The 15,998-nt window shown below is 54.4% G+C and overlaps 1 protein-coding gene across 2 annotated transcripts; it reads left to right on the forward strand.

The window, feature by feature from the left end:
- The first annotated feature begins 1,582 nt into the window (after positions 1 to 1,582).
- Positions 1,583 to 14,148, forward strand: micu1 (mitochondrial calcium uptake 1). 2 transcript variants are annotated; one of them, XM_066693053.1, is made up of 12 exons: positions 1,583 to 1,746; positions 4,522 to 4,707; positions 5,318 to 5,498; positions 5,664 to 5,826; positions 6,729 to 6,772; positions 11,722 to 11,836; positions 11,986 to 12,068; positions 12,334 to 12,531; positions 12,618 to 12,755; positions 13,054 to 13,162; positions 13,333 to 13,422; positions 13,674 to 14,148. In XM_066693053.1, exons 2-12 carry the CDS (start codon positions 4,544 to 4,546, stop codon positions 13,838 to 13,840), a joined length of 1,452 nt encoding a protein of 483 aa, XP_066549150.1. In that variant the 5' UTR covers positions 1,583 to 1,746; positions 4,522 to 4,543; the 3' UTR covers positions 13,841 to 14,148. The 2 variants fall into 2 exon arrangements, with proteins under 2 accessions (XP_066549150.1, XP_066549151.1); XM_066693054.1 differs by having other exon boundaries at positions 4,543 to 4,707.
- The last annotated feature ends 1,850 nt before the right edge of the window (positions 14,149 to 15,998 follow it).

Raw genomic sequence — 15,998 nt, forward strand, 5'->3', positions numbered from 1 at the left:
CACTGACACACACTGACACACACACTGACACACCCATATATCACACACACTCACACAATCAATGCGTGTGACAGCTGAGCCGAGGGGGCACAGTGAGTGGATATGGCAGGCGGGTGTTGGAATCTTGGCGAATTAAACAGGAGAGAGAGACGCAGGATGATAAAAAATCCAAGATGAGATAACTTTGCCCAATTCAAATAAAAGTACAACCAACAAAAAGAGGAGAAGAAAATATGCAGAAAATGATAGATGAGAGAACCTGCATACTAAAAACATATAGCTTATATTTCAGAATGACCTTTTCTTCCTTTTGTTTCCAAATCAAAGTCAAAAATCTGATGTGACTGTGGTCTTTCCTGATTGGTTGTCAGTCCAGATGACAGGGAGAGAACCGCCAGGGGCGCCGGCCAGCCCGGGAAACATCACCGGAGCACTGTAGACCTGCCACAGCATGGCACGCCTTAATAAATACACTAATTAATACACAATAGTGATTACATAGAATACCTGCACTCCCAGAGCCTCTTGTTAGCTGATTGGATCTGGAAAACCACAGGGAGGGTTGACACCTAGAGCCGGTGAATACAGGGGACAGGTGTATGAACCCTGTGTGCAATTACAGGGGGCTAATTAAATTGTTGTCCAAATACTAATGAGACTGTAGTAATGACTAATGATACTTTAGTTATGACACAAGTTCAATACAGAGGGGAAGCAATGAAAAGGGCAAACACAATGCTAGGGTATATTGTCAAAAGTGTAGAATTGAGAACAAGGGCAGTGATGTTCAGACTGTACAATGCACTAGTTAGAGCTCATCTGGATACTGTGTGCAGTCCTGGGCTCCACACTTCAAGAAAGACATCGCTGCTCTAGAGGCAGTTCAGAGGAGAGCAACCAGACTTATTCCAGGTCTGAAGGGAATGTCCTACTGAGAGACTGAGGACCTGAACCTTTTCACCCTGGAACAGAGGAGACTACGTGGGGACTTGATCCAAGTCTTCAAAATCATGAAGGGCATCGACCACATCAAACCAGAGGAGCTTTTCCAGATCAGCAGGGACACACGCACCCGGGACACAAATGGAAATTGGGCTTCAAGGCATTCAAGACAGAAAACAGGAGACACTTCTTCACACAGAGAGGCGTCACAATCTGAACAAACTCCCCAGCGATGTGGCTGAAGAGACAATTTGGGAACATTCAAAAACAGACTGGATAGGATATTAATGGACACCAAACGAGCACGATGGGGCGGATGGCCTCCTCTCGATTGGACACTGTCTTATGCTCTTATGTCCTTATGATTGGACACTCTCTTATGCTGATTTGAAAAATATAATCTTGGTTACTATCAAGACAAGAAACCAGGCAGAAAAAAATAAAAATAATAGTAAGAGATGTTCAATCCATAATTAAGTTCCACTTTACATGATTTAAAAGTTGTGTTTCCTAATGACACTTGGCACTTCCACATAGTGCCTCAGTGAGAATCTAAACACAAAGGGTTAACCGACACCCCGCAGTGTTTACAAACAGAGCGCGGCGCGGGGGGCGGGGCTAACCTCCTCGATGACGCAAGCAGAAGGGGCGTGTCCGGGGCCTGCATGGACGCGGAACTGAGCAGGAAGCAGAGGCTGCGCTGTCACAGAGCCGAGAGCCACACCGACGCCGGACTGCGGACTCCCGAAACCCGCTGCTTACACCACTGTCTCCGCCCGCGGTCGCGTCGCACAGGGAGCCGGAGTGAGTACCCGCTTTCACCCGTGTTCGTGTCGCCCAGGCGGGCCGGAGGGGAGCGACGGCGTTATTATTATGGAGGCTGGTGCTATTCCCAGACGTGGCGTACGTGGGCCGGGGCTGGTGCTCTGTGGGGCTTGCGTACGCCAGTTACGTAGCGATGGTGTTGTTGCGGCCTGCGTACGCCAGTTACGGAGGCAGAATTGGGGGAGCACGGTGGGGTCAGGTGGGCACGTCATGCCCCCAGGCCACAGTGCCTGACTCCCGGTATGACTGAAGAGCAGAGGCCGGCGTTTTTACTGCAGCCCTCCCGTGGGTGCCGGGACAGCGGTGTACCGTGTCGCCCATAGACGACCCCCGCCCCTCATCACGTCTCCCATATTATGATTATATTAATAAAGCCAGTACAAGATTATGTATCATATTTAATAATACTACTAATAATAGCATTAGTAGTAATTCTTCTAATTAGACAATCTAGCTGTCAAGAGGTTATCACAACATGCTGCATACAGCACCAGAAGCACAATACAGAGCACATCAGGGAGCAGACTCGGCTGTGTTGAGCAGTGCGCCGTGCTGCCGTGGGACGTGTCCCTGCTACAGACGAGCAGCCTGCAAGACACGCACTGCCCAGCACGGCTAACGCCATTGCAACTCAGTGCACGTCTGCCAGTGCGCTGTGTGCTGCTGTGGATTGTGAGCGCTGGGTGTGTGAGTGCTGTTCACCTGCAGACACGGGTGTGTGTTTGGTGCGGGCCCGGCCCACCCTGCTCCTGCAGACCCACAGTGTAATGATTTATATAAATATGTATGTATTCAAATCCATGAACTCCAGAACTGATTGATTGAGTATAACCTAGTCAAAATGACCGTGTGTTCAAGGTAACTGCAAACTAGAGGTGAAAAAAACCTGAACAATCAAACAAACAAACAAAAAAGGCAAATGTTTGAGCTGCAGGCCAGTTCGGCCCCCAGCCAGGAGAACATGTGTCCAGCTTGTTCTTCACTGAGCTTCGCAGGTTCAGAGTACCTTGCCTCTGATCTGGATCGACAGGCCCGATGCACACAGCCGCCCCAGCGGATCCACAAACCCTATGCTTTGCCAGGAAGAAATCGGTGCCCTGGCGCAGGGGGGGTTGACGGCTGAGGTTCGCCCGTGTGTCCCATCAGGTCCATGTTTTTATAGCAGGCTGTGTTTGCACACTGAGTCTCCTCACTGCACTACTGTGGGTTTGTGAACAGAAACGACACGCACAACCTAAATGTTTGTTTTGTGCCAACCCCCCAAAACAGTTCTGTCATTGTCGTGAAAGGTGCAGGAAGCGTTTGAAAGCCACCCGGGATTCGGAGCGGGGTTGCCTTGAATGTTGTGCCAGTGCATTGTGTTGCAGTGTGTTACCAGTGAATCACTCTGGCGTGTGTTGCCCTGCTATTGCTGCAGAAGTGCACTGGTCCTGTATTTCACTCCCTTCTGTCCAGAGCTGAGTCTGTGCGTGTCCCTCACTTCGCTGTGACCGTGTCCCTCTCCGCTAGCTGTGTTTTGGTGTGGCGTAGTGGGGGTTACCGTCGGCTTTCTCCCCCCTGTGCTGGGGAAAAGCCTGAGCCAGCAGAAAAGCACAGGGAGTATCCCACTCCACCCCCATCGCCGCACTCCGCAATCCACCTATAAATCAGCTCCCAGGCGCTTTGTCCTCCCAAACCTTCCCAGCATGCTCAGCACTTTCCCGGGTATCGATGCGTTTCAATCGATTTCGATCCATACTGGTCCCCCTGAGTTTGTGCTCTGACAGTGTGGTGTGTTCACGGAGGGCTCCTTCCACTGATCTGCATAGACCTCCACGGATCGTATGATCGCAGTGTATTACTGCATGATAAGGGGTAGTTTAGATCACTGTAATTGTTTTTTTATTGATTTATTTTATACATACAAATTGGTAATGGAAGGGCCCTGCATTGGCAACGAGTAAATCCCGACTTGGCAGAATGGAGAAGTAATAAACTTCTGTCCTGGGGTTTCCAGTCAGCCGGTCGTTGTGTGGCTGAACTGGAAAAGCCCTTTGCTGTGTGTTTCCAATATCTCATAGTAGTGAGTAACAGTGAGTGTGGATTAGCTATGTGTTGAGGGGGGAGAGGAGAGCAGGAACTCTGTGCTGGGCTTCTGTAGTGCAGTGTGTGTGCTGCGAGCTGGATGCATTGTGCCGGGCATTGTGCGAGGGGAGCCCGATACACTGCCCTCCTGTCTCTTCCTCGCAGTGACTGACTGCAGCGGCAAACGCTCCACTGTGCTGAATCGGCACAATCTGAGGCCTGGCTTCTAACAGAGTATTGATGGGCTGAGGATGCGAACCTGGCGGCGAGCCTCCGTCACTCAGCCCTGACCTTCGCTTTGCTGGTGTGTGTGTGTGAGAGTTCTGAGGTGATGGTGTGGAGGGTGTCTCTGTGTGTGCAATGGTGTGACTGTGTGTGACAGTGAGTTGTGTGTGTGTCTGTATGTGTGACATTGTGCGAGGGAGTGTGTGTGAGAGAGACGGTGTGTGAGAGAGAGTGAGGTCAGGTGGAGGCTCTCTGCCAGCCGGGAGAAGCTATAGATGTTATATTAATGGTTTAAATTAAATGCCCTGTGACAGGCGCTGGATTTATGTCTCCATTTCATCCCCTTCGGTCTTCACTACCTTCAATCTCACAAGAGCGGATTCACGTCTGATGATACCCATTAATTTCTTTATTCATTTTGAAGAAAGCAATAAGATTTCTCATTTTATTCTCCAACCAACCCAGGCCTCGTCTCTCTCCTGCCAGGATGTTCCGATGGCGGCTGCTGCCGGCAGCGGCGGTGGGCCTGGCCATGCTCTCCCGGCGCCAGCACGGGTTCTCTGCGGCCGGGCCGAGCCGACGCCGCGTGATGATGGCGACTGTGGCAGGAGCCACGGGGGCTGCTATCAGCGCTGGGCTGCTGTGGAAGAGGTGAGAGACACGGGCTGCATATCTGGCCGACTGTGCTTGTGTCTGTGTATTTCTGTCCGTGTCTCTGGTCTCTCTCTCTCTCTCTCTCTCTCCGCGTGTGACTCTCTCGTCTCTATATACAGTCAGTGCCTGTTGCCCGTATCCATGTAGAGGAGCGTGTGCTGTTCCAGCTGCTGGTGCCGCTCCGGGAATGAAGTTGCATCCGATTAAAGTAGGACAGGCGGCCTGAGGCTTTTATCACATCAGCCTTTATTGGTTTCCAGACAGCTGCGGTGCAGGGAGCTCTGATTAAGCCCCCTAAAAAAGGAGCCGATAAACGAGAGAAATGGCAGCCGGGTGGGGAGGACAAGCGCCGAGCCTCGCGCTGTCTGTGCCTCTCGCTCACAGTGAGGGGTGTCTAGGGACAGTTGGCACCGACGCCCTGTCACTTCTTAGCCTGATGTATGATCGCTGAAACAAAGCGAAAGAGAGAATTGTGTAGTGGTGTATTTCCCTGGTGCCGTGCTGAGAGCTGTGCCGGGGCAGAGAAGGCCACTGGGTCCGCAGTCTCAAATTCAAATTCAAGTCTCTCTCTCTCTCCATCTCCATCTCCATCCATCCTCATTGCCAGGGCCTACGCGGAGGCGGCCTCCTCCGTGAAGCATGACTTCCACGCCGAGGCGAGGGAGGAGGCTGGGAAGGGAGATGGGTCCGAGGAAGAGGAGGAGCAGGCGGTAGAGTCCGGCGGCGAGGAGGGGGAGCTGCTCGAGGCCCGCAAGAAGAAACAGCGGCTGGGCTTCCGGGACCGCAAGGTAGGGCTCGGTTCGCACCTCAGGGGTCTGGTACCGTGGGTTGAATGGATATGTCTGGGCTCTGTGTTTCAGGGTGTTTGCTGCCACACTATTGTCAGTGTGTGCGTGTGAGTTGAGCACACTTAGACTTGTGTGTCGAATGGACATTGATGGTGCGTCTCTCAGGTGATGGAGTATGAGAACCGGATCCGGGCCTACTCCACCCCCGACAAGATCTTCCGCTACTTTGCCACTCTGAAGATCGTGGGCGAGCACGGGGACGCCGAGGTGTACATGACGCCACAGGACTTTGTGCGCTCCATCACGCCCAACGAGAAGCAGCCAGAGAGTGAGTCTCTGTCCCCCTCTGTCTCTCTCTTTGTCTGTCCCTCTCTATGTGTGTCTCTCTCTCTCTCTGTCCCTCTCTCTGCCTCTCTGCCTCTCTGTCTCTCTGTCTCTCTGTGTGTGTGTGCTGCTCCCTCTCTCTCTGGTCCTAGTGTCTGCCTCCCTCAAAACGGGCGATATTACCCTGGAGATCAGAGAGCCCCCGTCTGTGGGAGTGAGGCCGGGGGGAAGAAGCTCGGGTCAGAGACCACCTGTGGCGTCGCAGCTGAGGGTCTGTGACCTGCGGGGATGGAAGCTGGTTTGAACCGGCCGTCGGGGAAGGGGGTAGCGTTCCAGGCCCTGGGTGCGTGACTGAGCCTCCGACAGCTGCCCCAGCGGCAGTATTTTTAAACCCTGTGCAACCTTTGGAGGAAGTGCGTGAGAGCAGAGGGGCAGCTGCCTGGCCTGCCCTCCGTTCAGCATGTTATTAAAAGAGTGAGCCATCAGACTGCTGCTCCCTCCCTCTCCCTCTCCCTCTCCCTCTCCCTCTCCCTCTCCCTCTCCCTCTCTCTCTCTCTCTCTCTTTGTGGTTTGAGATTATACGGTGCGGTGTCTGATGGCTGACCTCAGCTCGGCGGTTCTGACAACAGGTGCTCAGTAAACGTGTGACCCCCCCCCCCAGGTTGAGCCATTGAAATGAGTTATTTCCAACATCACCCTTTAGACAGGCACTGTTGTTTTTTTAATATAAAGCACTTTGAGGTACTGTGGTGTGAAATGCGCTATATATTGCAGAATTGGCTGATCAGTGCCCCTCAGAGCTCTGTGGTAAGGCTGTTTCTGAGAGGGGGAACAGATCTTTTTCCTAAACCCTCTCTCTGTGCACAGGCCTCTGGTCACAACTCTCTCCCTCTCTCTCTCTCTCAGATCTGGGTCTGGACCAGTTCCTGGTGAAGAGATACGATGGCAAGGTAAGCTGTGAGGGAGGGGCTCTGGGTTGTGTCGTCTGGCCATTGGCTGTGGCCGTGGGGGGGGCGGGGTGTTGTGGAGATATACAGGTGCAGCGTCTCGGCTGGGCTCTTCAGTGTGCTTACCCACTCTGCGGGAGTGTGGATCTTACTCAGTATGCGCACTTTACTGGGGTAAGATTGTGCGCGTCTGTGTGTATGTGTGTGTTCATTATATACAAATTTAACATTATTTTTCATTATTACATGTTTCTGCTGCGGTTAGACGGAACATCCCACGTGTGGATCTGAGTGGATTGCTCCCTCTGTGTCTGTTTCCTGTCTGTACTGTCCTGGTACCAGTTCTCTGACACAGTGCAGTGTGTCGCTCTCCACAGAAGCTACACCGTGCCAGTTCTCTGACACAGTGCAGTGTGTCACACTCCACAGAAGCGACACCGTGCAATGTGTTGCTCTCCACAGAAGCTACACCGTGCCAGTTCTCTGACACCGTGCAGTGTGTTGCTCTCCACAGAAGCTACACCGTGCCAGTTCTCTGACACCGTGCAGTGTGTCACTCTCCACAGAAGCTACACTGATCGAGCACATTCCTCCACAGGAAGCACTGCACTGAAACGTGTCGGGAGGCTCCCGCAGTGCTCGGTCAGCTGTCAGACCTGTGATGCACTGTAGAGTCCCAGACACAGGGGCACAAAGCTGATGTGCTCGAGTCTGCGGACGGTCTCTCCAGCTCGTGGAGAAGCGCCTGCCATTATTCAGACCCCCCCCAGCGACTGTTTGGTGGCCGTTGTGATGCATTGGTTTGTTTTTGGTATTTGCCCGCTGAATGTGTGGGGCTCGTTTGGTTGCCTGAGCTTGTTAATTGTGCATGAGGCATGACTCCAGGGTGTGACTGACAGAGTAGATAGAGCGACAAACCCACGGCAGCGAGAACCGCACGGACGGGCTGGCGTGTGCCGAGCCACCTCCGTCCATCGCTGCCGACGGAGGCGTCTATCCTTCGCGCCAGTGTCTCTTGCTGTTGCTGCTCTGCGAGATTCGGCAAATGGCAAACCCTAACTGTGTGCTTGTGTGTGTGCGCTGGCAGCGTGTGCTCTGAGCCTTGTTTCAGTGCACCATTGAAGAGTTACTGCCCGTCCTCTCTGTGTCTCTTTGGCTGCTGTGTGCTGGCACCACCAGTACGGCTCGGTCCTGTTCTCATGTGCTCTCTCTCACCACTTGTGCTCTCTCTCTCTTTCTCACCACTCTCGCTCTCTCTCTCTCTCTCCTGTGCAGTTTGCAATGTCCAATGATCTCTATGTGCTGCTCTCTTGTCTCCACATAACCAATGAAACCCCATTCTCTCCACTTCTCTCCCCCTGTCCTGTCCTGCCCTCACCCTCCCTAACAGGATTTTTGGCAGGTACGAAGCGTGCAAGACTGCGCATGTGCGTGTGTGAGACCGCGAGCGTGTAGCGTGTCCAACTGTTTCCAACCGTGTTTGTTCTGGACCCCTCTGTTCCTTCCTCCTCCCACCCCAGCCACTTTTCCCACCTTGCCCGATAGGAGGCCCTTTCAGTGTCAACAGTGCAGGGCAGTGTGTGTGTGTGTGTGTGTGTGTGTGTGTGTGTGTGTGTGTGTGTGTGTGTGCGTGCGTGCGTGTGTGTGCGTGCACTCCTCCCAGGTGTCCGTGGCTGTGTAGGTATGTGTGTCTCGCTGCCCCGCCCTGGGAGTTCCCTGCAAGACCGGGCAGGCCTGGGGGGTTGTAAAGGGTTATACTGCAGAGCTGTACAAAGGTTGCAGAAGGAGAACCTGAAGGCTTCGGTGTGTGTGTGTGGGCCCCGGTGTCCTGTCTGCGCTGCTCTGTGGTTCTGAAAGGCCCGTCTTATTAGAACCCAACCTCTCCTGCCCTCCCCCATCCCTCTGCTCCCCCTCCATCATGCTTTCTGCGCCGCAGCTCCCTCCCTCCCAGCATGCTTTGCTCCCGCTGCCTGAGTCCCCGGGAGTGGCTGCCGTGGAGTCGGCGCGGGTGATGAGCGGTGCGGGGGCCGGCTCAGCGTGGGGGGGGGCACTCCATCACCCCCCCCCCCCCCCCGAGGAAAACCCGCCCCCTGGAACGATCAGTTACTTTACTTTTCTTACTTCCCAATGAAGTGTAGTTTCAGCTGGAGTTGTCACCCCAGTGTTGTTGCCCTCCTGCCCCGCACCACGCCAGCTGCCCCCCGCCCCCCCGCTCATCACTGGGCGGAATGCTGAAGGTCTTGTTGTCAAGGAAACCAGCCTGCGTGCCGTGTGTCTAACCCTGACGCTGTCTTCCTCCCGCCAGGACGTCCGGAGAAGCAACGTACATACACACTACACACATACATACACACACACACACGCAGACAGACAGACACACGCTCACACACGCATACATACCCACTCATGGACACACGCATACACGGACACGCAAGCACAGACACACGCTCGCCTACACACGGACACACACACGCACACACACACACACTCACTGACAGACAGACAGACACTCACTCACACAGACACACACATGCACGCACACACCGAGACGCACACTCATGCACACAGCAGCCTGAATCCATTCACGCAGCCGTCGGATCCGTCTGGATTTGTTTTTATTTCAGCTGTAGGCTCTTGGCCCTGATTGAGAGTCTGTAGGACCCCCCCACTCAGAGTGAGGCAGTGAAAAGTGAAAACCAGGCCGGTCAGACGGGGGTTGTGCGTCTGCACAGTGGTGGTGCTCACACCTGGTCACAGTGTTGACTGAGGGCCTTAGGCTCGGTGTGGCTCTCTGTGGGGCCCTCCAGGAACAGGTGTGAGGACAGCTCTCGGGTGATGGGACAGCGCTTGTTTATTCATAGACTGATCTGATTTGGTGTATTGACTGGTCTGTGCTATGCCAAATGGCTGTGGGTTACAAAAACAATGTGTGTGTGTGCGTCTGTGTGTGTGTCTGTCAGTGTAGTGTAGTCCTGGGGGGATGGGAGGGGTTTAGGCTGACATTGCATTTCAAGAGTCTTCATGTGTTTTCCTTGCGATCTGCTGCACACACTGATCTCCGACCCCCTGCTGTCACTCTGGGCCTCCGTGTGTGTCTGTAGCCCCTCTGGAGACCCCAGCCTTGCAGTGTTAACTGGAGAGGACTTGTGTGTCTTGACTGAAGAGGCTTTAGTTATTTATTTAATCTCGCCGTGGCCTTTCCCAGAATCAGAGGCACACCGGAGCTGCTCCTGGAGCGGCTCGGTCGAGTGCTTTATTGCACGCCTGGTTTACAGATTGGTCACTGCGATGCTCTTTGCAGTTTAAACTCAAGGAAAATAATGTATTGCTTATTGTGTGTGAGAGTGAGGGAGTGTCTGGTTTCGATGAGAGAGTGTGTGTGTGTGTGTGGTGGGGCGGGGCGGGGGGGTTTTGTGCAAAAGCATGCAGATGGGGTGGGACATCCGTACAGGTCCTGATCTCTGTGGGGGGGGTATTGTGGAGAGATCTGCAGACAGGAAGCGGCTGCTCAGCGGGTCCAGGCCCCCTCGGGTTCTCGGGTCTGCGGCTCCGCAACCCGGTGTATTGTTTCCCCCTCCGATAAATAATTAAGAGTCGTTTAGCAGGAGCTTTTATCCACCACAACTGACGGAGAGCCGAGTCCCTGGAGCCGCTTGGGTGCCGTGCGCTGGCGTGGACGGACGTGGACGGACACGGGCGCCACTGTGCGTCCATCTGAGGGTCTCATTTGCACAATCATAATCACAATCCTAGCAATGGAGATTGTTTATTAGTCAGCCATGTTGGATGTATGGAAGCACAAACAACCCTTGTGTGAGAGACAGTCATAGTGTGAAGCTCTGATGTGTGGTGCAATAGCCCGTGATGGAGTGAGTGATTGCACTGGGGCGTGTGCGTGTGCTAATGCAACAGATTGCTGCTGCTGCTGCTGTCCTTGCTGTGCTCTGTGATTAAAGCCCTTCTCTCTCCTCTCCCTCCTCTGTGTCGGATCGCCCTGCAGACAGAGGTAAAGCACCACGGGGGCCCAGGCTGGTCTCCGGCATGCTGTGTGTGACTGTGGGTGTGCGACTCGGTCTGTGTGTCTTTAACGCGTCTTGTCCTCTCCAGTGTCCTCCTGTGGTGGCAGCGGTGTTTGGCCTGCTCTGTTGGGTTGACGTGTTGTTCTTGCATGATGATGGCTGGGTCTCTCCTCTCTCTCTCTCTCTGTCTGTCTGTCTCCTGTTAGTATGTTCTTGTTTGTCTCTCTCTCTCCTTGTGTTTCTGTAGAGACTTGGTGTGTTTTAATCCCCGCGCCTCTTTGTAAGTGACGTTTGTGAAATAAATACAATCGATCAATTGGCAAACTTCACTGAGACTGTCAGTCGCTTTTCCCCTTACTCCCTAGAGGCTGTCAGGTATGTTTTATAGGGGGTGGAGGGTGAAAGGGGGTATGTCTGTTGTCCTCCCTGGACCCGGGGTGTCTCTGGACGGTGCAGGACGGTCCAGTGGGAGGAGGCAACGCAGCGTGGCAGTCGAACGCAGTGTCTCGCCCCCTCCCCGGCGCGTTGGTGTCTGGACTCGCGCCTCCGTAGCGATGTGCAGTTCCCAAATGATTTGTTCGTTCTGGTTCACATCGATCTAACTGATCCCGATTCTTGTCATTGAATCAGTGAATCAAATTAACGAATTGAATCAATTATCCAAACTTAACCGAATCAAAAGAATCGAGTCTAAATAATGGAACTGCCCATCACTATGTGTCAGTCCTGTGGTTCTGTAGGGGGCGGTTTGGTTTGGGTTTGGGTTTTGCATTAGGAGTGAGTACAGCAGGCCTAACCAAAGAGAGGGAGGACGAAAGGGTGAGGGGACCCAGAGGAGAGGACAGTCTCAGATAGATGTGTAGGTCTGCTCTGGATTTGGGGTCTGCTGGCGCGGGCCTCACTGTGTCCCCCGCTGTCTCGCTGCCCCCACAGAAGCTGTCCCAGGAGCGGGAGAGGTTCGCGGACGAGGACAGCATCTTCTACAAGCTGGGGGAGTGCGGCCTGATCTCCTTCTCCGACTACATCTTCCTGACCACTGTGCTGTCCAGTAAGTCTGCCGGCTCCGTGGAGGGATGCCCTGTCTTTTATTTTTCTTCTTTGAGGGAAGGGCTGGGGGTGGGAGGTAGTGCCATTTGGGTATCCAGGGTGTAGGGGGGGTGTGGTGCTGCCAGCCTGACCGTGCTCTCTGCCCCGCAGCTCCACAGAGGAACTTTGAGATTGCCTTCAAGATGTTCGACCTGAACGGGGATGGAGAGGTGGACATGGAGGAGTTCGAGCAGGTGGGTCGGGAGTGGGGGGACGACGACAGATTGACGGACAGATCCAGCAGAGATCGAGAGAGACACACAGAGGGACAGAGACAGACGCAGAGAGAGAGAGACATACAGAGGGACAGAGACAGACGCAGAGAGAGAGAGACATACAGAGGGACAGAGACACACAGAGAGAGACACAGAGGGACCGAGAGAGGCCAAGGCCCAGAGGTGGCCCAAGCGCTGCTGCTCGGTGTGTGGTGTGGTGTGTGACGCGGTTGTCCCGACGCAGGTCCAGAGCATCATCCGGTCCCAGACCAGCATGGGCATGCGGCACCGCGACCGCTCCACCACCGGCAACACGCTGAAGACCGGCTTCAGCTCGGCGCTCACCACGTACTTCTTCGGGGCCGACCTGAAGGGCAAACTGACCATCCAGAGCTTCCTGGAGTTCCAGAGGAAGCTGCAGCACGACGTGCTCAAGCTGGAGGTGAGGAGGGGCTGGGCGAGTGCCTGTGCGTGTGCCGGTGTGTAGTTGGCTGTACTGAACCTACTCTCACTCTCCTCCCGCCGCAGTTCGAGCGCAACGACCCAACCGAGGGCCACATCACGGAGCGCCAGTTCGGCAGCATGCTCCTGGCCTACAGCGGGGTGCAGTCCCGCAAGCTCACGCACATGCTGAAGAACCTGAAGAAGCAGTTCAAGGATGGTCCGGTACGCAGCCTCACGCCCCCGCCACACCCTGCGCGAGCCCTGCCCCAACGAGAGGAAGCGCAGTGGCGGCGGCCTGTCTGTCTGCGGGGCCTCATCAGAGCTCTGTCGCTGTTCTCTGGCCCAGTTTATCCTTTTGGTGTGAGAGAGTGTGAGAATAGGCACACAAGCCATTCTGATGAGGAAACGCTTCTCTGTTTTCGTGTGCTGCGTGTCTCCCACACTCCCTGCGGCGCACTGTCACCGTCTCTTTACTCCCCCCTCACTCCCCATCTCACCCATTCTCTCTCTCTCTCTCTAGGGCATTACCTTTGAGGAGGTGGAGAATTTCTTCACCTTCCTGAAGAACGTGAACGACGTGGACACCGCGCTGAGCTTCTACCACATGGCTGGGGCCTCCATTGACAAAGGTCCGCCTGCGGTGCGGGACGCTCAACACCGGCACTGTCGCCCCCCCCAGACAGACACACTCTGATCTCAGACAGACCCCTCACACCCTGCCTGCCCGTCTCTCCCTCACATGCTCGTGTTGCCCCTATGTCTTGTGCTCGTATCATTCCTCTCTCTGTCTCTCTTTCAGCTACGATGAAGCAGGTGGCCCGCACGGTGGCGAAGGTGGAGCTGTCTGACCACGTGTGTGACGTGGTGTTCGCCCTGTTCGACTGTGACGGTGAGTCCTGTAGTGAGCGGGATGCGGTCGCTCTGATGTGCAGTGCCGTCCCTGCGCCGCCGCTCTGTGTGGTCCGAGCTGGGTGGCTTTGGGGGATTAGTGGAGCTCAGTGGACTAATTCAGCAGCATTTAAAGATCAAAGGGCTGTTAATCCGGGCCTGAGCGGCACGGCGGTTGCCCGGCACGGCTGTGCATGCTGCCGGTGACGCTGTGTCTCTGAAACGTGTCCTCTCTCCATGTCCCTCCTCCAGGGAACGGGGAGCTGAGCAACAAGGAGTTCATCTCCATCATGAAGCAGCGGCTGATGCGCGGCCTGGAGAAGCCCAAGGACATGGGCTTCACACGGCTGGTGCGCGCCATGTGGAAGTGCGCCCAGGACACGGCCTGGGACTTCACCAGCAACATCCACAAGCAGTAGGGCGGGAGTGGGGATTGGTCAAGAGCCTCCCAATCGCTCAACCGATCAGACCGCCAGAGGCCCGATCAGGCGGGACGGGACCCCCAGGTCTCTGTGCAGAACCCTGTCGCTGTCCGTCCCGTCCCCTCACACGGGGGGATCTGCTCACTGCAGTCCCGCTCTGATTGTGCTCTGGACCCCCTCTCGGCTCCGCACCGCCAACATCAACACCAAATGCCTGATTGTTGTTTCGTACATACATATATATATATATATATGTATCTCCTGTAATTTAAAATGCACTATTAAAATAAATCATTTGAAATGGCGTCCAGCTGTGATTCTGCACTGCGTTGTGCGCCTCTCCTCTCGGCCTGGCTGCGCTGCTGTCGTCGGCTGGTGTCTCGTGGTCGAGCGAACGTGCTCCCCATGTTACCCTTAATTGAAGTGAGCTGATTACATTTGACTATATAAGTTATAACTGATAATAAGGTTCCTTAATAATTTCCTTATACAATTCTATACTTCACTTAAAACCCCTACTGTTAAAAATAATGAAAAGGGAATGATTAGTTCAATTAAGGTTTCAATTAAGTAATTGGTTTGAACAAAAGCCAGCAGGGTAGGTTTGACGACCAGGGGCTGCAGGCAGTCTGTAGTACAGGGTTAGCTGCAGCCTAGGACATCTGTTCCTCATCTCTCTATTAAAAATACGTGCCTGTTTGTGCGGGAGGGTGGTATGTATTTCGGGGCGCCGGTTCACCCTGCGGTCCTCGGGGGGGCGGGACTGCCGGCTGTCTGAGCGCTTATTGAGGAGACGGGCGCAAGGGTGTGGGAGCTGATGTGATTAGCACAGTGTGTGTGTATATACAGTAACCTGTAGACTGCAGATATGTGAGTGAGTTTGGCTGCTCGCGGGGGGGGGTTGTATTCTGCCGGTCTGTGCCGCCCTGATGCCCCGATGCTGTTTATGGATTCTGGGCACTTCCCCGGGTCGTACCAGCGGAGCCAGAGCGTAACTGGGCCAGAGGAGCCGGCGAGGATCAGCCCACACTGTCAGCACTTCAGTAGAGCCTGGAGGTCCTGCACTGGAGTGCACACACACAGCCTCGCTTTCTCTCTCACACACACACAGCCTCGCTTTCTCTCACACACACACAGCCTCGCTTTCTCTCTCACACACACACAACACACAGCCTCGCTTTCTCTCTCACACACACACACACACACAGCCTCGCTTTCTCTCTCACACACACACAGCCTCGCTTTCTCTCTCACACACACAGCCTCGCTTTCTCTCTCACACACACAGCCTCGCTTTCTCTCTCACACACACACAGCCTCGCTTTCTCTCACACACACAACACACAGCCTCGCTTTCTCTCTCACACACACACACACAGCCTCGCTTTCTCTCTCACACACACACCCTCGCTTTCTCTCACACACACACAGCCTCGCTTTCTCTCTCACACACACACACAACACACAGCCTCGCTTTCTCTCTCACACACACACAGCCTCGCTTTCTCTCTCACACACACACACACAGCCTCGCTTTCTCTCTCTCACACACACACAGCCTCGCTTTCTCTCACACACACACACAACACACAGCCTCGCTTTCTCTCACACACACACACACAGCCTCGCTTTCTCTCTCACACACACACAGCCTCGCTTTCTCTCTCACACACACACACAGCCTCGCTTTCTCTCTCACAAACACACACACACACAGCCTCGCTTTCTCTCTCTCACACACTCGCACAGCCTCGCTTTCTCTCTCACACACACAGCCTCGCTTTCTCTCTCACACACACAGCCTCGCTTTCTCTCTCTCTCACACACTCGCACAGCCTCGCTTTCTCTCTCTCACACACACACAGCCTCGCTTTCTCTCTCTCACACACACACAGCCTTGCTTTCTCTCTCTCGCTCTCTCTCACACACACAGCCTCGCTTTCTCTCTCACACACACAGCCTCGCTTTCTCTCTCACACACACACAGCCTCGCTTTCTCTCACACACAACACACAGCCTCGCTTTCTCTCTCACACACACAGCCTCGCTTTCTCTCTCACACACACACAGCCTCGCTTTCTCTCTCACACACACAGCCTCGCTTTCTCTCTCACACACACACAGCCTCGCTTTCTCTCACACACACAACACACAG

Source organism: Amia ocellicauda, chromosome 20 (genome assembly GCF_036373705.1).
Source record: "Amia ocellicauda isolate fAmiCal2 chromosome 20, fAmiCal2.hap1, whole genome shotgun sequence".
Lineage (NCBI taxonomy): Eukaryota > Metazoa > Chordata > Actinopteri > Amiiformes > Amiidae > Amia > Amia ocellicauda.